This window comes from Lathyrus oleraceus, chromosome 2, assembly GCF_024323335.1.
Source record: "Lathyrus oleraceus cultivar Zhongwan6 chromosome 2, CAAS_Psat_ZW6_1.0, whole genome shotgun sequence".
NCBI classification, from domain to species: Eukaryota; Viridiplantae; Streptophyta; class Magnoliopsida; order Fabales; family Fabaceae; genus Lathyrus; species Lathyrus oleraceus.
In genome coordinates, this window is record NC_066580.1 from 155,063,370 (window position 1) to 155,086,401 (window position 23,032).

The 23,032-nt window shown below is 39.3% G+C and overlaps 1 protein-coding gene across 1 annotated transcript; it reads left to right on the forward strand.

The window, feature by feature from the left end:
• The first annotated feature begins 4,399 nt into the window (after window positions 1–4,399).
• Window positions 4,400–5,905, forward strand: LOC127122385 (uncharacterized). The gene has a single exon (XM_051052726.1). It carries the CDS (start codon window positions 4,400–4,402, stop codon window positions 5,903–5,905), a length of 1,506 nt encoding a protein of 501 aa, XP_050908683.1.
• Window positions 5,906–23,032: the final 17,127 nt, after the last annotated feature.

The window sequence follows — 23,032 nt, forward strand, 5'->3', positions numbered from 1 at the left end:
CTAGGGTTTTGCACCAAGAGCTTTCAAAGATTGATCAATCAAGAATTGGCATGAGTTTTAACATTTAAAACTCCTCATTCTTACCAAGTAATCAAGTGACTTCCATCAATAAGAATCGATTTCAAGATCATTCCATCTTAAGTTCATCAAGCCACAATTCATCTGACACTCAAAATTAGGGTTTTGGTCAAAGTCAGCTTGATGTTGGCTCTTTGACCAAAGCATGATTCCATGGCTTGAGGCATGATCCAAGGTATTAAAATGTGTACTCATAACCCACTCATACAATTCATATGGCTGAAGAGGTTATGTTCATAAGCAGATGAAAGTTTGAACACAATTGATGGAAAAGTCAACAAATGCTTAAAGTCAAAGTTTGACTTTTAAGATTTTTGGTCAACTATCGATTTTTCAAGTCAAGGATTATGAAAATATGATCATTGAAGTAATTTGATCAAGTTTAGTCAAGAAAATCAAGGTTACTTGCAAAAAGGGCAAAACTTATGATCCGAGCCACCATTTTCTTTGCTCCAACGATCATATTAAAGACCTTGCTTCATACTTCAACTTTGTCATAGGTGATAAAACCTCAAAAAATTCACGAATAAGGAGATATGGGGTTATGAAGTGGATGATTCATTTGTTTGTCAAGTGGTAAAATACTTAGTGAAATTTTCAGCATGCTGACCTAGTCAAGTGACCAACTTTATGCTAGTTTTTCACCCAGATCCCAACTGATTCAAGAAAAGTGATTAACATGAAAGTTGTATATCATGATTCCATATTTCCAATATGTCCAAGATCAATAAATTCCCATGCTCGAGCTAAGAGAATCGAATTTGGGAAGACAACCTCATGGAATGGTTCATAAGTCAAATTCTAAGCCAAAGTACACTACAAATCAAAACAAATCCACAAGTACATATACTTCTTGCTTCTAAATCTCACTCTAATCAGAAGATCACACACACTTTTGAGCCATTATTCAAGCAACCAAGCCATTACACAATGAATCATTCCATTTTTGGCATGAAGGTTAGACTTTCATTTGTGTAAAGTGGCTTTAACCCAACATTAAGTACCATTGAGCTCCCAAATGGCTTTGGCTCTGATACATACCAACTCTAAACATCAAGTCCACTCCTACACTTCAGACAAAGCTCAATAAAACACTTCAAGCCCCCCATGCTTTTGCCATGCTTCCTACTTGGTGTTTTGTGCAAGAACCAACCAACCAACCAAACCAGTACAAGTCTTAATTATTTTATGATATTTGAGGTTTCTTGAACCCTCAAGGATCCCTATAAATAGAGGACAAAGCCTCATCTATCCATACACCAATATTTCTAAGAAAAACTCCATTCTTGAGAGCTTTTCAACCTTAACCTCCATTCTCTCATTTGGCTTGTGCATTCTACAAACCAAAGGTTCCAATCATCTTCTGGGAACTCATAAGCATTAGGAGAGGCATCAAACAATAGCTGGAAGTAGTGTTGAAGAGGCATTGGACCTTGCTCCAATAGGTATATTCTTTCACTTTGAAACTCATCATACATACGCAATTTCATTTTGATTTCTGAAGCAAATATGTAGCATTTATTATGTTAAGAAGGATCATTAGCTTACATGTCATTTATATTGTTGTTTATGTGAAATTATGTTGCATGAAACCTAAAGTTTCAGTTTTGGTTTTTGCCTTCGTGCATCTCCATCTTTGAGTATTAGCCATAACCTATGGTACCATTGTGTTCCTTGCATTTTTCTATGCGATTTTGATCTTTATTTCCTGAAAAATAGTTGAGAACTGAGAGGGATATGATTGATGAAAGATTGGAAAAATAGTGGAAAAAAGAAAACAAAAATGAGAGAGAGAGGTTGAAGATGATGTTGAGTTGGCATTGGAAAAAGTCCATGGAACCCCAAGGACGTGGGTTCGAACCTGGCCAGCGTAGTGTTTATTTTTTCTCATTTGTTAAATGTTCATTTTTCTTCATAATTCAAAAACCCATAACTTCATGATCCCTTAACCTTTTTGGCCCATTCTTTTTTCCATGTGTCCATAAGAATGTCTATTTTATGATGAGAAAAAAAAATCCCAAAAATATTATTTATTTCACCACTTTTGATTGGACGAAAACATGTGTTTTAAGTGTTTTTTGAGGCTCCTAATCGATTCTTTTGGCTTATGGCTTATTTGTTCTCGATGTTGAAAGTTTGTATGATTAAATCACACTCTTTTAAATGTTGATTGTTATACTTAACATGTTTGAACTTGATTATTTTCATACAATGTATTAATTGATTCACCTTGAAAACATGTTTGAATGAATGGTTAGGAGGCGATCGGGTTTCCACTTAAGTTTGGTCTTATCATGAACTTTGATTCAAGTCTAATGTTTATTTTGTGAAGACTTATAATGTGATGCATGTTTGACCTAAATTGATTCATGTTGTGTTTACCATGGACCAATGAATTCTTTTACCATGTCAAGTATGATTTTGTCTTCACCATCAATATGTTGTGTCTTGTGATGTCATGTGAAACTTCGTCATGTCTTGTTTATGCTTATCTCAATGCCTAAAAAACCATGTTTAAAATTGTCATCCATACCTTGTGATTGCCATTGTACTTAGCCATATTATGTGCCATAATGTTAATGCATGTTCAATCTTGTTATTATTTATATCCAAGGGAAAAGAATCATGACATTATTGTCATTTTGCGTGTGTGTGTTCATCTGTATTGTATACAACTTTGCTTCCCCTTAATCCAAAAACTTCTAGATACAATCTTAGGTTCCCTTCAATTTAAACCTTAGGATTCTATCTCTCTCTCCTTATTATAACCACATTCATAATAAACTTTGACTTAGTTCATTGTTTCTCCTTTTATTTCTTAACCAAATGCTTCAAAACACTTAAGCATATTCAAAGATCTTTTCATAAGACATAAAAAACACAAACTTAATTCAAACCCTTTTGCCACTTTGGCTTTTCCATGTTTAAAACCTTTTCATAAAAGGATTAGACATGAGTTATCCCTAGTTGAGATTTAAATCTCCTACCCCATAACATTGTTGAGATTGATATTGATTCTTTTCCATTTGGAAGAGGTATATGGCATACTTGTTGATTCTATATCCAAGTGAGAGCCCTTCTTTCAATTTGATGCAAAGATCTATCTTCCACATGTTTGTGGTGGTTTAAATGGGAGTTTTCTCCTTAAGATGACAATTTGTCTCTTTCTCATAAAATCAACCCCAACAAATCCCTTCTTACTTTTGAACCCGAACTACGAGGTTTTGATCCTTCACGGGTACGTAGGCATAAGACTCAATGTCTTTCCAAATCATCAAACAATAAAAAATGTTCTTTTTCTAATCTCCCCAACCAAATAGAAAACAATTTTAAACCAAACACATATTTTAAAAGGTTCCTGTAGAGTATTACATATGATTAGGATGCTAATACCTTCCCTTTTCATAACACACCCCCGTACCTTTAGAATATCCCCCCACCCTTTTGCTTAGCTGAAGTTTAATCTTCTAGCTTTGTATATACATATTAGGTTTATTTTTGAATATTTTCCCCTTCCCTTGGATAAATTAAAGTTCGATGGTGATATTTTGATTCATGAGTCAAGTCTAATCAATAGTTTGGTCTCCGATTCTTCACCGCGACAAAAATGGAGACTTCACTAGGGACTCAATATTAAGTGGGTGATACCTAACTTGTTTATATGTGTTTATTATTATTTGTTGCTATGTTTTCTTGGGTTTCATTATGGAGATCTATAAGTGGTGACGAAATCCTAACCCGGATTAGAGAATACAAATAAGATAGGATGGTGGTATAATCAAAGTTACATGTCTGGAGTAATCCTAAGCATGATTAACATATGATATAACCCCGCTCAGTGGATACCCCTTTGATGGTAATATTTGTTGTTACGAGTAAATCGTAGTGGCATTATTATCTTCGATCTGGGAGTCTAAGAAACTGAGGACCTTTAGAACCCTTTCAACCCCTCTAAGACTTTTTAGGATGTAGTGCGAAGATTATTCAGGTGTAAGATCTAAGGCAATTGTTACGCGATGCTACACTCAGACGAGTTTCTCTTGAGAATATTATTGGTCTACGAGCAAGTCGTTAAACTGATAATATCCAAAGATGGATCTATGACTTTGGGGACCACTTTAAAACCTTATTCTGCAGGTACAAAATAAACCTATTAGTTCATACATTATGGGATGGTTAGACCCTTGGCTCCATGCTTAATGTCAAAACCCTAAACTCATATTTGTGAAACATTCATTCATGCACTCATGCATCCATAAAAACCTTTTGCATAAAAACTAAGAAACTCAATAGTTTTCTTTTGCAAATATCGATAGGTAAAATGGAACTTGGAAGGAGGAATACCAAGAAATACACTTTCAAATGTCCTGACTTAACACAGTTGAAGAAGCTTGGTTCTATGATAGTTAGTCCAGAGGATTTCAAAGCTCAGTATGGAAGACTTATGGGTATCTTGAAGACCAAGGTTGAAGATGGAGTTCTCAACACACTGGTACAATTTTATGATCCACTCTACCATTGCTTCACATTTCTAGACTACCAACGTATGCCTACTCTAGAAGAATACTCTTATTGGTTTGGTTTGCAAGTCTCTAACAAATTACCATTCAGAGGTTCAAAAAAGACCCCTACATCAGCAGCTATTGCAGAAGCACTTCACCTAGAAACGTCTGTTGTGAAGGACAACTTCGCTAAAAAAGGAGGGATTATAGGTCTAACCTCTAGATTCTTGTTGGAGAAAGCCTTTATCTTTGCAGAAGCAGATAGTAGAGATGCCTTTGAAGCCATTTTTTCTCTACTCATTTATGGAATTGTACTCTTCCTAAACATTGATGACTTCATGGATGTTAATGCTATACGAATCTTCTTAATTGGTAACCCAGTACCCATATTACTTGGAGATACCTACCATTCTATCCATCACAGGACTAAGAAAGGTGGTGGAACCATTCTTTGTTGTGCACCTCTCCTATATAAGTGGTTTATTTCTCACTTGCCCAGATCCAGGCTCTTCAGGGAGAATCCGCAGAAGCTCAGATGGTCTCAGAGGTTCATGTCCATTGATCAAGGGAGTATACATTGGTATGACCCCTCCTATGATGTTGGAGTAATTATTGACAGTTGTGGTGAATTTCTTAACGTACCTCTCATTGGTGTACATGGGGGAATTAACTACAACCCCATCCTTGCCAGACGCCAGTTAGGATATCCTATGGCAGCTAAACCCGACAACCTTCTGTTGTCAGGTTTCTTTCACCTCAACGACGAAGAGAGTTTCGGTTTGAAGGATAGAATCATACATGCTTGGCGCAACATTCACAGGAAAGGAAAAGACCGATTAGGAAGAAAGAATTGTGTTGCTTTTGAGCCCTACACCCAATGGGTTTGTGCTAGATCCAGTGAACTTAAGATGCCATATGCTCTTGAGAAAACCTCATCCCCTTTTGCTATAACATCATCATCCACCATTCCTATTGAGAATAAGGAAGAGTTTCAAGAAGTTTTGGATAGGTTGAAATTGGAAAGAGACACTTGGGAAGGCAAGTACCATGTCTTGAATGATAAGAAGATGAAGATGGAGCAACAACTAAAGGAGAAGGATGATTTGATTGAGATTTTGGAACCACAAGTTGTGAAGAAACATGAGGAACAAGAATGTTTACTTCTCTCTAAAGTCCAGCCATTTCTTGAGTACTCCAGCATACCTCCCACCTCAGGTGCTTGGAAGGGAATCGTCGACAAGCTTATGATCGAGAATGCTCAGCTAAAGAGGCAGAAAATGAAGCATCAACCAGCAGTAAGACCTTCTACATATGAGATTCCTTAGGACTCATAGACTTAGCTATTTTCCTCTTGTATTGTTTAGGATCGTTGAAATTGTATTTCACCCTTTGTAATCCCTCAATTGTTTAATAAAAAAAGGTTTTTGTTCAGCTTATACCGAATTTTGTCTCTATAATATTTGCAATAAATTAATGAGTCTCTTAAAAATTAAAACTCATCTTTTGCATCTGCATATCATGCATCATTCAAGCACAAGTTCCTGCATTTCAAGAAACTTACACGTGTCTTCTCCCTCCAATAGTCAAACTGAATCACCAGTACAATACTCGAGCCAGTCGCCGGAGAAGGATGATTCAACTTGAACAAGAAAACCAAGAGCTCAGGGAGGAAGTAATCACCTTGAAAGACAGTTTGGAAAGGCTTACTTCTATGATGAACACTTTGGTGGCTGCTCAGAATCAGTCATCGAACAATTCTTAAGATCCATTGCAACGAACAACAATCTCTGAGAACGTCTCAACACCCATTCCAGTGGCGGCCGTCAATGATCAACAATATCATATGCCAACAGGATACCGCCCTCAAAACGTTGAAGCTCCAGTAGTGACTGTTGTGATGTCTGTACCTCCTCCTGTGGTGCATACAACTCCTTATAATGAAGAAAACATTTTTCACGCTGCTCCAAGTGAAGTTGTGGGAGTAGATGAAAGGTTAGAGGGATTTCAAGATCAATTCTTAGAAATGCAAAGGGAAATCAACGCTCTTCGAGGTAAGGATCTTTTTGGCAAGACCGCTTCCGAACTCTGCTTGGTTCCTAATGTTCAAATTCCGCCTAAATTCAAAGTACCAGACTTCGAGAAATACAAAGGAAATTCATGTCCTCAAAGTCATTTGGTTATGTATGCTAGGAATATGTCCGTTCAGACTGACAACCATCAGCTTTTGATCCACTACTTTCAAGACAGTTTAACTGGTGTCGTTCTTAAGTGGTACATGGGCTTGGACGGTGCAAAGATTCGTACTTTCAACGACCTTGGTGAAGCTTTTGTTCGCCAATACAAATATAATGTAGATATGGCTCTAGACAGAGATCAACTCCGGGCCATGTCTCAGAAAGACAAAGAGAGTTTCAAGGAATATGCTCAAAGGTGGCGTGAAATTGCTGCACAAATCTCCCCTCCACTTGAAGAGAAAGAGATGACTAAAATCTTTTTGAAAACTCTGAGTTCATTCTACTATGACCGCATGATCGCCAGTGCACCCAGTGATTTCACCAAGATGGTAAACATGGGCATGCGACTTGAGAAAGAAGTTTGAGAGGGACGTTTGACTAAGGAATTCGGCGCTTCTAGTCATGTTAAGAAATTCGCCAATAATTTCTCCAAAAAGAAAGAATCAGATGTTAGTGTCGTTTCATATGGCAGACAAAAAAGAAAGTATCAACATGTTGCAGCCGCTTCACCAATCATTAGTCCACCAATGGTAGCGCCAATTTATCAACCACGGTTCTCGCATCAACATCAACAACATTATCCTCAACAACATCAGCAACAACCACCAAATCAACAACATCAACAACCTCCACAACAAGCTCGCTCTCAATTCAACAATCAAAATCGTATTCAAAAAAGGCCACAATTTAATCCTATCCCAATGTCTTATGCAGAATTGTTTCCTGGACTGCTAGCTAAAAATCATGTCCATACAAGGTCTCCACCACCTGTGCCAAAGGACCTTCCCTATTGGTACAAGGTAGATAAATTTTGTGCTTATCATCAAGGGGCACCAGGACATAGCATTGAAAACTGTTTTGGTCTAAAGTCAGATGTTCAGAGGCTCATCAAGAGTGATATCCTTTCATTTAAGGACGTAAACCCCAATGTTCAAGTTAATCCTCTACCGCAACATGGTTCAGCCTCAGTTAACATGGTATATGGTTGCTCGGGCAGTTTCCGGATCCATGATGTACGATTATTGGGAGAGAGCTTAGTAATGAAACACGCCAGATATAACAAGAATGGTTTTGTGCCTCCACATAACTATGCCTCTTGTAGGGTTTGTTCTAGGAAATCTCAAGGATGCCTAACTGTTGTAACGGATCTCCAGGATCAAATGGACCAAGGTTACATTGAAGCCTACCGAGACAGACATTACAATCAAGTCAATATGGTCAATATTGACAACGAAGTGAATTTCATAGTTCCTCAATTCAACGACTCTGAGCCTATACAAATTACTTATGACAGTCGGAAGACTTCTGTGACTCCTCTGGTCATTAACTTATCGGGCCCAGTTCCCTACCAATCTGATAAAGTCGTGCCTTACAAGTACAATGCTATAATGATTGAGAATGGAAATGATGTTCCTCTACCCTCCATTGTTAACGTCGTCGATGTAAGTAGAGTCACAAGGAGTGGGCGTATATTTGCAAAAAGGAAAGAGGATGTCGCAGCAGGAAAGCAGGCTCATGTTGAGATCCATTTTGAACCGGTAGGCCAATATGATAACATGAATCTGAAAAGTGATGATGATGAGGTGTTGAAGCTCATCAGGAAAAGTGAATACAATGTGGTGGAACAATTACTGCATACACCTTCCAAGATATTTGTGTTATCTTTGTTGATGAACTCTGAGGCTCACCGTGAAGCTTTGCAGAAAGTCTTAGAACAAGCTTATGTAGACCATGATGTGACGGTTGGACAATTTGATGGTATCGTCGCTAATATCACGGCCTGCAACAACTTGAGTTTCAGTAATGAAGAGCTCCCCGAAGAAGGAAGAAATCATAACATGGCACTAAATATCTCAATTAATTGTATGAATGACTCTTTGTCAAGTGTGTTAGTTGATACAGGATCGTCTCTCAATGTCATGCCGAATTCGACACTTTCCAGACTTTCTTTTCAAGGTGCTCCTATAAGGAGTAGCGGGATTATTGTCAAAGCTTTTGATGGTTCCAGAAAAACAGTCATTGGAGAAGTTAACCTTCCTATGACCATCGGACCTCATACTTTCCAGATAACATTCCAGGTGATGGACATAGAAGTTGCGTATAGTTTTTTATTGGGCCGGCCTTGGATCTATGAAGCTGGGGCAATCACTTCCACTCTGCATCAGAAGCTTAAATTTGTGAAGAACGGGAAGCTAGTGACAGTCTGTGGGGGAGAAAACACTGGTTGTGAGCCACTTATCATCTTTCTCTTATCTTCAACCTGAAGAAGATGTTGGAACTCAATTCCAAGCCCTTTATTTGATTGACAAAGATATCAAGAGAGGAGTATCCATCTCTTCATTCAAGGATGCACAACGGCTAGTCAATGATGGTATAATCGATGGTTGGGGAACAATTTTGGATCTCCTAGAAAATAAACACCGAGAGGGTTTAGGCTTTTCTCCTACTTCCAAGAAGATTGCAGAAGGAAGTAGATTTGTTTGTTCAATCAAAGAAACTTTCCATAGTGGAGGGTTCATTAATCCCACTTTGCTAGAAGCTAGTATCGTCACTAAGGATAATGATTCAACATGGGAACCCTACTGCGATGATCCTGAATATGATCTTGAGGCGGAAGATGCATATGTGCCTTTCTACTTTCCTCATCATAGAGAACTTGAATACATCTCGGGGTCAGAAGACGAAGCAGCTGAAGCCAATGCCATTGTGGAAGACAATCCTAAAGATGTTCCGACCGACTTAATAGGTCACAGAGTAATTCACCAAAGTTGGACCTCTGTTGATGTTCCTGTTGTTGTTCACATTTCAAAGTAATATTTTGTTGTCTGTTTTCTTTTCAAAAAAATCCTTTCATTATGCCTAAGGAGAAAGTGACAATGTTTGGGCTTGCGTTTGAAGAATTAAATCAATGAAAATGTTATTTGTTTCCATATTGTTGTTTTTATTGTTTTGTTTTGTTTTTCTGGAAAATGGTAATCTAAAAAAAAAGCAAATAAACACTTCCAGATAGCTGCACATAATTTCACACTTTTATCTGTTTCTAAAACAAGCATAAAATCACATGTGTAGATTCATTCATGACATATCCATTAAAACCAATGACCCTATGCCCTCTTGCAACTTTGAATTCCCTGTGTACGAAGCGGAAGAAGAAGAAGAGAAAAACATTCCAAATGAAATCTCTAGACTGCTCGAAAATGAAGAAAAGACCATTCAGCCATTCAAAGAGCCTATGGAAGTAATCAACTTAGGGTCTGAAGAGGATAGAAAAGAAGTCAAAGTTGGAGCACTACTCGCGCCAGAGGTCAGAGAGAGGATGATAGAGCTTCTCCGAGAATATACTGATGTGTTTTCTTGGTCATACCAAGACATGCCAGGGTTGGACATCGATATTGTGGAGCATCGTTTACCGTTGAGGCCAGAGTGTCCACCAATCAAGCAAAATTTAAGAAGAACTCGGCCGGACATGGCGATCAAAATCAAAGAGGAAGTGTAAAAGCAGATTGATGTAGGTTTCCTTGTCACATCAGAGTATCCACAGTGGTTGGCCAACATTATGCCAGTTCCCAAGAAGGACGGAAAGGTTTGCATGTGCGTTGACTATAGAGATCTAAATAAAGCCAGTCCTAAGGATGACTTTCCTCTGCCACACATTGACATGTTGGTTGATAGCACCGCCAAGTTCAAGGTTTTCTCTTTCATAGATGGATTTCCCAGTTACAATCAAATCAAAATGGCTCCCGAAGATATGGAAAAAAACAACTTTTATTACACCTTGGGCACATTTTGCTACAAAGTAATGCCTTTCGGCTTGAAGAATGTTGGTGCCACCTATCAATGAGCTATGACTACTCTTTTTCATGACATGATGCATAAAGAGATTGAAGTCTATGTAGATGATATGATAGCAAAATCAAAGACTGAGGAAGATCATGTTGAGTATCTTTTGAAACTGTTTCAGCGTTTGAGAAAATACAAACTCCGCTTGAACCCGAACAAATGCACCTTTGGGGTTCGATCAGGAAAGCTTTTAGGCTTCATCGTCAGTCAAAAGGGTATTGAAGTTGATCCCGACAAGGTTAAAGCCATTCAGAAAATGCCAGCACCTCAAACAGAAAAGCAGGTGAGGGGATTCCTTGGACGTTTGAACTGCATTTCGAGGTTCATATCTCATATGACTGCTACTTGTGCTCCCATTTTTAAGCTCCTCCGAAAGGATCAGGGTTGTGTTTGGACGGATGATTGTCAAAAAGCCTTCGACAGTATCAAAGAGTATTTACTAGAACCTCCTATCTTGTCCCCTCCAGTTGAGGGAAGACCATTGATTATATATCTGACTGTACTAGAAGAATATATGGGTTGTGTCTTGGGTCAACAGGATGAAACAGGAAGAAAAGAATATGCCATATATTATTTAAGTAAGAAATTCACTGACTGCGAGTCCTGATATTCCATGCTAGAGAAAACTTGTTATGCTCTGGCTTGGGTTGCCAAGCGTCTCCGGCAATATATGATGAATCACACAACTTGGTCCAAGATGGATCCGATTAAGTATATCTTTGAAAAACCTGCATTGACCGGAAGAATTGCTCGTTGGCAGATGCTCTTGTCCGAATATGACATTGAGTATCACACCCTGAAAGCTATCAAAGGAAGTGTCTTGGCCGATCATTTAACTCATCAGCCAATCGACGATTATGAGTCTATAAATTTTGAATTTCTAGATGAAGATGTGATGTACTTAAAAGCCAAAGATTGCAATGAACCACTGCCAAATGAAGGGCCAGAGCCAGGTTCTCAATGGGGTTTAATATTTGATGGAGCAGTTAATGCTTATGGTAATGGTATTGGGACAGTAATCATCACTCCTCATGGCTTACATATCCCTTTTACTGCAATATTAACATTAAAGTGCATGAACAACATCGCGGAATACGAAGCCTGCATCATGGGTCTAGAAGAAGCCATTAATCTTAGAATAAAAAATCTTGATGTTTATGGAGACTCAACTCTAGTTGTCAATCAAATTAAAGGAGAATGGGAAACTCGTCAACCCGGCCTAATCCCATACAAAGACTATGCAAGGAGGTTATCTACTTTCTTCAACAATATTGAATTTCATCACATCCCTCGTGAGGAAAATCAGATGGCAGATGCCTTGGCAACTTTGGCTTCCATGATCATTGTGAATCATTGGAATGATGTGCCTAAGATCGATGTTATGCGTCTTGATAGACCTGCTCATGTATTTGCAATGGAAGAAGTCTCTGATGACAAGCCATGGTACCACGACATCAAGTGTTATCTCCAGAGTCAAGAATACCCACCTGGGGCATCAAACAAAGATAAGAAGACCTTGAGAAGACTGGCTAATAACTTCTTTCTGAACGAAGACGTGCTATACAAGAGAAACTTTGACATGGTTCTGCTCAGATGCGTGAATAGACACGAAGCAGGCCTATTGATGCAAGAAGTTCATTAAGGTTCCTTTGGTACTCATTCCAACGGACATGCAATGGCTAAAGAAATTTTAAGAGCGGGTTACTATTGGATGACAATGGAAGCTGACTGTTACAAGTATGTGAAGAAGTGTTACAAATGCCAGATTTATGTTGACAAGATACATGTACCTCCAACTCTGCTCAACCTTCTCTCTTCTCCATGGCCTTTCTCTATGTGGGGTATCAACATGATTGGTATGATTGAGCCCAAAGCTTCCAACGGACATCGTTTCATTCTGATGGCTATTGATTATTTCACAAAGTGGGTTGAAGCGGCCTCATATGCCAATGTGACCAAGCAGGTGGTGGTTAGATTTATCAAGAACCAACTTATTTGCCGTTATGGTGTGCCAAGCAGAATCATCACTGATAATGGTTCAAACCTGAACAATCAAATGATGAAGGAAATGTGTGAAGAGTTCAAAATTGAACATCATAATTCCTCTCCCTACAGACCTAAGATGAACGGTGTTGTTGAAGCTGCCAACTTTAACATCAAAAATATCATTCAGAAGATGGTAGTGACTTATAAGGACTGGCATGAGATGCTCCCTTTTGCTCTACATGGATATCGTATGTCCGTCCCCACTTCAACAGGGGCAGCCCCCTTTTCTGTTGTCTATGGCATGGAAGCAGTGCTCCCAATAGAAGTAGAGATCCCGTCAATGCGTGTCTTGATGGAAGCTAAGTTATCAGAAGCTGAATGGTGTCAAAGCAGGTATGACCAACTGAATTTGATTGAAGAAAAGAGAATGACGGCTTTATGCCATGGTCAGTTATATCAGCAGAGAATGAAGAAAGCATTCGACAAGAAGGTTCGACCTTGCGTACTCAGAGAAGGTGACCTTGTGCTTAAAAGGATTCAATCTTTCATATCTGATTCTAGGGGCAAGTGGACTCCTAATTATGATGGCCCATATGTTGTCAAGAAAGCCTTCTCTGGAGGGGCTTGATTCTTACAAATATGGATGGTGATGAGCTCCCACGTCTTGTCAATATTGACGCAGTCAAGAAATACTTCTCCTAGAAAAAATAAAAGAATAGCTCGCTAAGTCGAAAACCCAAAAGGGCGGCTTAGGTAAAAAGGAGCGTCTCGGTGGACTGAAAACCCGAAAGGGCGGTCCAGGCAAAAATTAGAGACATAAACAGAAAATGATTATTCTGGTAGATTGAAAACCTGAAAAGGCAATCTAGGCAAAACAAAGGATTATGGCAAGTAACTGCATCAGATCAGATTGGATCACTTGAAGAAACGTTTGCCTGTCAAAGCTCTCAACTGCCTCTTATTAGAAGCCCAAATACATCTGGAATTCAAATTTGTTAGGGAGAATAGTTTCATTGTATTTTAATGTAGCCTTTTCCCATATTACCATTTTTCTAACTTTGTAAATATCTGTGGGATCACGCCATTTGCGGATCACCATTCTATCAATAAAATTCGAGACTTATCCATTTATTGGCAATCCTTATTTTATTTCTGCTCCGCAAAAGTATCATTTTTATTTTGATAAAAATTCTTGAAACGATTATTTGAAAAAAAAATGTTTTTTTTCAAAATAAAATTTTGTTTTGATTTGTGAATGCAAAAAAAGAACGTTCATAGTTAAATCCCCAAGCGGCGAGTAAGTTGTGAAATGTTGGATGTTGGAACTCAATGTCCCCCAGCAAAGTGTTAAGCCTGGATTTTCTATCAAGCTTTAAAATAAACAGTCAAGCTTTTTCAGCGATCTTCATTATCCCCGGTGGAATATGTAAATTTTGATGATGTCTCCGGAAGAATTATTTTGAAGGTTTTCCTGACCAATCTACACTTGTCCTTAGTAGAGCCTACATGTTTTTTCCCTAAGTGAAGTCTTTTTCTCCAGGGAAATTGGAACCCTACAGCAAGATCTTTGCTCCATCAAAGGTTCGCATTTCATCCCAAGACGAACCATTTTCCTCTCCCTAAAGAGAATTGGACCTCGTGACGAGACTTTTTCCTTTGATGACCTTTAACTCATCTCTAATGATGTTTTCCACCTTAATGAGATTAGCTAAGCTCATGTTGAGCTATGAAATATATTATTGTTGATTCCTTAGGATTGGCATTAATTTTAGAAAACAAATAATGTAATCATCTCTGTTGTTTTAATAAGTTGGGTTGAAGAAATTCAACATCTGGACCAACATGTCATGTACGATGTCACGACATCAGGTCTGTGACATCGCACATGTGTAGGAAACTGAATTAATTAATTCAGTATATGTCATGGGATCAGCAAGGATATCTGGTGAATATCCTAACTCCCTTGTGGAGGTCTTGAAGACTAAATCAGAATATATATAGGCTCTAAATATGGAGATATATATGGAGAGAATTTAGGAACTTGAAGACCTTGTTTGTAGCAGAATTTTTCTGCTAAAGTTGCAACAGCAAGAACAAGTCTGCTGCAATTTTCTGAAGGCCCAAATCCAGTTGGGTGATTAGGTTATAAATAGCTGATTGTAATCTAGTATTTGTAAGCCTCTTAGAATGAATTTTTAGGGGTGTGTGTAAGGTAAACCTCCCAATCTGTGGGAAGGTTACCATGTGTTTCTCAGTGGTAAACCTGAGAGTGTTTGTAACTCGAAGCCTGTAGGCAAGAGTGATTTTGTTCTTGAATGAAGTTGTGAAGCAAGTTCAAGGTGTGGTAACATTACATTGTATTTGTAGTGATAGGAATGGAAACTGGAGGTTTCTATCTAGGAGTTCCTAGGTATAGATTGCATTGGGTAGGGATTAAGTGAGGAGTTGTAAACGGGTGAGTTTAACTCTGAATTGATACTGCTAATAGTGGATCTTCTTCCTGTCTTGGTAGCCCCCAGATGTAGGTCATGTTGGACTGAACTGGGTTAACAATTTCCTATGTTTGTTTTCCTTCTGTATGATATAATCATGTCTGCCATAACTAAGCATGTATTCCAGTCTGTTCATCAAGATAATAGCAGACCTGATACATAGCCCTCTGTTGGAATGTCAATCAGAATGTTTTGAAATTCATCAACAACAGCACATACTATTTAATAAGCTGATGATTTCAGTTCAGTATGTAGTAAAGTCTGGAGTTCAAAAGCACAACAGACCTGGCCAAAAGATCATTGTGAAACTGTCAAACTGGATGTCTTGACAGTTCTTCCAGTAAGTTGATACTAAAGTAGAGACTGGTTGGTCTTTTACAGTACAACAAATTTAGCACAGTCTGTTTTCAGAAACCAAGCAGACTTAGCATATGGTTCTGGACTTGGATGTCAAACGGAATGTTGTGACATTCACTCCTGACTGCATATGCTAAATTGTTGGATGGTTAGTTTTTCTGTTTCAGGATTTTTCTCAGGCTATTCTTCAGGAATCCACCAGCTGATCTAAAATCTAGGAAACTAACAACTAAGCTACGATTAATGAACCTGGCAAATAATCTATTTGTTAGCTCCTTAATAAGTGGAGATTAGTTTAACTTGTTACAACCTTTAATTTAGGAAATACAAGTACATGACCAACAAACTGGAACAATGTAACAGATAATGTCCAAAACAGGATTGAGACATCTTGTTGATATCTGTGTAGGAAAACAACAGAAGTGAATGATACGGTGCACATAACTAGGTGTCCCTCCATTCTAGGATGACATAGAAGGAGAGGTCGTGACACTGTGAAAAGGTGCACATTAGTACAGAGTGTAATAACTGTCTTGCTGTAATAGGTACAATGTTAGATCAGATGTCATAACTTGGAGTAGAACATCTGAATACTAACTACACCAGAATGTCAATTGGTATCAGAGCAGGCATCCTGTTCTGTCTCTGGATGAGATCCATGGGTGATACTTTCTGGTAGCTGGCAAGGAGTTATGTTAGTACTGATGCTGGAACCTGTGTAAGGTTCTGTAATTCCCTGAATGGTCCCTTGAAGTAGGTGGATGGACTGTTCATGACAGGAATGGTGTGTACCTGTCTCTGGAGGTTGGCAACTGGCCTGTGTGTGGGACAGCTGTGCCAGTACTAAATCACATTCAAACCTGGTATGGTCTTGGAGGCCAATCTGGTGAAGTGTGTGTTCATAGGTTGAGTTGTATTATGATTTCCGCTGCATAATACATGGCAAAACTCAAACTCTGATGTAGTTTCCCCTCGTGTGGTTGAAAGGCTGCTGTGTTCAAGATCTCATCATAATCTACTGAAGATGTCAAAGACACTTGAGTCTCCTCAAGTCCACTCATCATGACGTTCTCACTTCAGGATGGTAAGAGTCACTTAATCACTGATTCTCTTACTCTCTTGAGTAGTGTATATGAAGACCTTGAAGACCTTCAAGGAAGGGTTGTTCCAAGGAGGTGGAACCAATGTTCTATGTGATGTTAGAACATGTTGTTCAACAAGTATGCAGCTACTGGTTGAAGAGCAGATGTTTTTAGGGTCCAAACAATGGGATAATTCTGTTTGGAACCTACTCCTGACCTGGAAGAGGAGACATCTGTGTGTGCTAAGTTGACAAGAGCAGGGTCAGCTGGGTGTGTGCTCAAGAAGGTCATCCCTAGAAGTTGAGCTGGTTGAGATGTGACATTGTGCAATCTCCTGCTGTTAGGCATCTCCCTGCAGTTTGATCAGGGTTGGATAGTTGTTCCCTGAAGTACTATGGTGTGTTGGATGACAAGTCTCCTGGATGTTGGCAGTCAATAATTGGGTAACCTGACTGTGATATCATTTAAGGGGGTTATAACCATGAATCTTGGCATTCAAACACCACGTTCAGAAGTGGCAGTTCTTACTAGGAGTGAGAATATGAAGATTCAGTGGTTGGTTGAGGTAATATGCTCTGGCAATGCATATCTACTATTGACTGGTGTTGTTTGTCTCATTAGTACTTATGGTCAGCTTAAGTCTGATTGGTGTGAGTGGAGGAGTTAGTTGCCACTGGAAGGGATAGTGTATGTCATGTTGAGACATAAGTGTACAATGCATGGATATTGGTGTGGAGTATCCATGATTGTTAATTTGAGGGGGAGTTTTGGTTAACCTCCTCAAGTCTGGTCAGCCTAGGGTCTGGTTGGCTGTTGACCTGTGTCACATGGGTTCTGGTGGTTGTGTGACACATTTGCAAGGAAGAATTCATCTCTCTCATTCCTAAGGGTGAATTTTGTAACACCCCAAACTGCTTTTAGGATTACCGACTGACCCCACAAACCAACACGAGTCTTTTCAGCATGTTTTGACCTCACTCACACACTTTCCGAGAAACTTCCCAAAAGGTCACCCATCCCAATACTACTCCAAGTCAAGCACGCTTAACTATGGAGTTCTTATTGGTTAGGCTACCGAAAAGAAGATGCATCTTGTTGGTATAGGTAGTACCAATTAATCCTTATAAGCCTTCATTCAACCATGCAGTCCCATACCTGCATAGCCTCAGGATCCCTCTCATTCCGATGTGAATTCGGTTTTTCCCCTAGAAGCTGCTAGGAGTGTCTCATTGTCCTGCCTCATGCATCGACAACCACTCCTATCACCCTCGGATGTTACATGTAACCACTCTTCGGCCTCTCCGACCTCGGGTGTTACATGCCCACCAGCTTCCGCTTGGTTCGTCCCCGAACCACATCGTACTGGGAGAGGTTTGGCTCTGATACCATTTGTAACACCCCAAACTGCTTTTAGGATTACCGACTGACCCCACAAACCAACACGAGTCTTTTCAGCATGTTTTGACCTCACTCACACACTTTCCGAGAAACTTCCCAGAAGGTCACCCATCCCAATACTACTCCAAGTCAAGCACGCTTAACTATGGAGTTCTTATTGGTTAGGCTACCGAAAAGAAGATGCATCTTGTTGGTATAGGTAGTACCAATTAATCCTTATAAGCCTTCATTCAACCATGCAGTCCCATACCTGCATAGCCTCAGGATCCCTCTCATTCCGATGTGAATTCGGTTTTTCCCCTAGAAGCTGCTAGGAGTGTCTCATTGTCCTGCCTCATGCATCGACAACCACTCCTATCACCCTCGGATGTTACATGTAACCACTCTTCGGCCTCTCCGACCTCGGGTGTTACAAATTTAATCTGGGAAGACTTTCAAAATTGTCTAGGTGCTTGCAAGCAGAAGATGTTGACACAAGAAGAGTACTTTCAACGTATTCTTATGGTGGAAGTATCTGAAAGGAAAATTGGGAAAGGATTTAAGATCAATGTCTACTTGTGCCAAGTACAAGTGTGTAATTGATTATCCTTGGAGCTCAAGATAACGGATGTTCTTAAAAGATGTTGAAACATCACTTCTTCAAGACCCTGTGCAGAATCACAGGAAGGATAGTACATTGGCGTAGGATCTATCTCTTTGGTGGCAGCAAAAGCATATGATCTCTGAAAAGGTTTCCTGGCAAGAAACTTGATTCAGCCTTGGTATGTACAAGAAGAAGAAGACATCATAGTCTTGATGGTGGTTACTTGGATCAGTTTATTTCTGATCTAGGTAAGGAAGTGCATTAGCTTATGCACACTGTGGAGTCAAGAACAAGTGGCAGCAATCTTGACATCATGGAAACAGCCTTGCCTTAGGATGTGAAATCCTTGGTAGAGCTGAAGGGGTAGTGTCTAACTGGTCCTTCTGAAGACTCATACATCAGAGTGTTTGATGTCTTTGGAGAAGAAGCAGGGATTCATCAAGGTGTGAGCTTGGATGACTTAACTGCAAACCAGCAGGATGGAGGTTGTTTACTCAAACTTGGTTCCACAATCAAGTCTATGAGAACATTGAACTCTTGTTCTGTGAAGGGAGGAAGTTCTTTCAAGTGGCAGAAGAAGGAGTTGAATTCAACAGCTAGATGTCAAAACACAATGTTGTGACATTTGGTTCAACATCAGACCCTTAGTTGGTGATGTGGCACATCAACTTGATATAGAAAGGTCTACAGGGTTGTAGATTGGATACTTCAAAATCTTGAAGTTCTAGTCTCACTTGAGAGGTCAGAATATCTTAGGGAGAAGTCTGATAAACTTGGGGAGGTCAAAAAGCAGCATTTGACCTTTTCATATGAGAATTCATGAAGGAGGTAATCAACCAGTGGCAGTTGGTCTATCTCAGAAGTGAGTTCGAAGAATCAAGATAATCAACATAAGGCAGCTGATTATTCTTGAGGAAAGTCTGAGACAAATTACTTTTGAGCAGAAAAGTATTAAGTTGAAGACAAAAGGAGGTGTTTTCTATTCATCTCTTGGAGCTTGTGGTAGGAGTTCTGAGCCATCTATGGAAGATTATCTCATGTAATGGGATGAAAAGGTATATGTCCCAATTTATGTCTGGATTCTTCTTGATCAAGCTGGTGACTCAGTGATATCTGAAGACTATCAGATGGTGTTCCCTGTTATGTGTGAAGGATGTCCTAACGAATGTTAGAACATTTTGTGAAGTGGCTTTCTGTTCTGGTTAGAAGAGAGATTGACACAGGGTGTGGATGTGTTCAACCAAGAGGGTTGAACAGAGGGTGCGCTCTTGAAGACATGAAGATGAGTCTTATGTTTTCCATTCATCAAGTGGGTTGAGTTCTTTTTGAATCAGGAAGAAGGTGAAGGTCCAACCATGTTGGATATGTGTGACCTCCAAGAGAGTAGGTTGTCCATGACAGGGGGAGTTGTGCCTTTGTGCTGCAAGCAATCACCAAGCTTGTGGTCTATGTGTTCTCAGATGACTAGGTAGTTATCAGGATGCTGTGATGTATGTCAAGGCTGAGTGAGCAGAAGAATGTCTGACCGGATGTCATGACATTGCCCTGGACATTGTTGTTAATTCCTTCTGAATTTTAAAGTCATTAGGAATTATCAGGGTGATGTGGCTAAGTCTGATAAACCAGAATAAGCCTGTTGGCTACAGCTGTGTGGTACAGGGGGAGTAACCATCAACTGAAGTGTGAAAAGTTGGTTGTAGCAGTGCTAGGTGTCAAGTATCTACTGGAGGTATGACAGAGGTCTTGTTGAATACTGGCTGAATGCAGGAATGTTAAGACATCGCGTGCAACGTGTCTGACTGCATATATGGAATGGTCTCCATGCACTGGAACGACTGTTTTGGAAAAGAAACAGTCAAGAGCTATTAAAGGTATTCAAAGATAGTCTGAGATTTTGTTGGTGATTCTCTGACTGTTTCTCAGCAAAAAATAAATGCATCTTGACCAAGCATTTATTTCTACCGGAAATTCCTAGGCACGGGCTGGACTATTTAAAGGATGCAATAGCCCTCTTCCTCTCACAAGAAAAACACTCCATTCTCAGAATCATGGGGTATGTTAAGGTTTGGGCAAGCTGCGCCTGGATCTGGTTTTGTGAAGGGTGCCTTTACAAATGTTTAGCTAAAAAGGGGGAGAGAAATATAGTCCTGGGGTTGAGAATGTACCAGAAGCAAGCCAACTGTGGATGTGGCAGCAAACAGACGTTGGCATCAGGCACAAAATCCACCAACTGGGGTTTCCACTTGTGTCTTGTGATCTGAGTTAAGAAGACAGTTGTGCCTTGTGATCTGAGTTACATTGTCTATGTACTCAGCATTACATATTCTTCTGGAAGCTCTCCGGTTGAGAGGAAGGGTTCTGGTACAACTGAGTATTGTCCCTCTTCTTCCCCATGTACACCAACTTTGGTGTTTGTGGTGGTGGAGCCAATGACGGAGATGAAGAGCATTCCCAAATTGGGATGTTTTGTCCAGTGTATTGTTTATTTGTTTTAGCTAAAATTTGCCAAAGGGGGAGATTGTTGATTCCTTAGGATTGGCATTAATTTTAGAAAACAAATAATGTAATCATCTCTGTTGTTTTAATATGTTGGGTTGAAGAAATTCAACATCTGGACCAACATGTCATGTACGATGTCACGACATCAGGTCTGTGACATCGCACATGTGTAGGAAACTGAATTAATTAATTCAGTATATGTCATGGGATCAGCAAGGATATCTGGTGAATATCCTAACTCCCTTGTGGAGGTCTTGAAGACTAAATCAGAATATATATAGGCTCTAAATATGGAGATATATATGGAGAGAATTTAGGAACTTGAAGACCTTGTTTGTAGCAGAATTTTTCTGCTGAAGTTGCAACAGCAAGAACAAGTCTGCTGCAATTTTCTGAAGGCCCAAATCCAGTTGGGTGATTAGGTTATAAATAGCTGATTGTAATCTAGTATTTGTAAGCCTCTTAGAATGAATTTTTAGGGGTGTGTGTAAGGTAAACCTCCCAATCTGTGGGAAGGTTACCATGTGTTTCTCAGTGGTAAACCTGAGAGTGTTTGTAACTCCAAGCCTGTAGGCAAGAGTGATTTTGTTCTTGAATGAAGCTGTGAAGCAAGTTCAAGGTGTGGTAACATTACATTGTATTTGTAGTGATAGGAATGGAAACTGGAGGTTTCTATCTAGGAGTTCCTAGGTATAGATTGCATTGGGTAGGGATTAAGTGAGGAGTTGTAAACGGGTGAGTTTAACTCTGAATTGATACTGCTAATAGTGGATCTTCTTCCTGGCTTGGTAGCCCCCAGATGTAGGTCATGTTGGACTGAACTGGGTTAACCATTTCCTGTGTTTGTTTTCCTTCTGTATGATATAATCATGTCTGCCATAACTAAGCATGTATTCCAGTCTGTTCATCAAGATAATAGCAGACCTGATACATAGCCCTTTGTTGGAATGTCAATCAGAATGTTTTGACATTCATCAACAACAGCACATACTGTTTAATAAGCTGATGATTTCAGTTCAGTATGTAGTGAAGTCTGGAGTTCAAAAGCACAACAGACCTGGCCAAAAGATCATTGTGAAACTGTCAAACTGGATGTCTTGACAGTTCTTCCAGTAAGCTGATACTGAAGTAGAGACTGGTTGGTCTTTTACAGTACAGCAAATTTAGCACAGTCTGTTTTCAGAAACCAAGCAGACTTAGCATATGGTTCTGGACTTGGATGTCAAACGGAATGTTGTGACATTCACTCCTGACTGCATATGCTAAATTGTTGGATGGTTAGTTTTTCTGTTTCAGGATTTTTCTCAGGCTATTCTTCAGGAATCCACCAGCTGATCTAAAATCTAGGAAACTAACAACTAAGCTACGATTAATGAACCTGGCAAATAATCTATTTGTTAGCTCCTTAATAAGTGGAGATTAGTTTAACTTGTTACAACCTTTAATTTAGGAAGTACAAGTACATGACCAACAAACTAGAACAATGTAACAGATAATGTCCAAAACAGGATTGAGACATCTTGTTGATATCTGTGTAGGAAAACAACAGAAGTGAATGATAAGGTGCACATAGCTAGGTGTCCCTCCATTCTAGGATGACATAGAAGGAGAGGTCGTGACACTGTGAAAAGGTGCACATTAGTACAGAGTGTAATAACTGTCTTGCTGTAATAGGTACAATGTTAGATCAGATGTCATAACTTGGAGTAGAACATCTGAATACCCAACGTGTCTGTTTTGTCTGTTTTTGTCAGTATAAACATAACATGCATACATGCATATATATATATATATATATATATATATATATATATATATATATATATATATATATATATATATATCATGAATAACCAAATTCACATCCATTTTGCATTCCTTGATGACATTTACCTTAATTTCTTTGAATATGTTCATCCTTGGGTGTTATGTTTCCTTCCCTATGGGAGTCGCCAACCTTAAGCAGAGAGCTTATATCCTT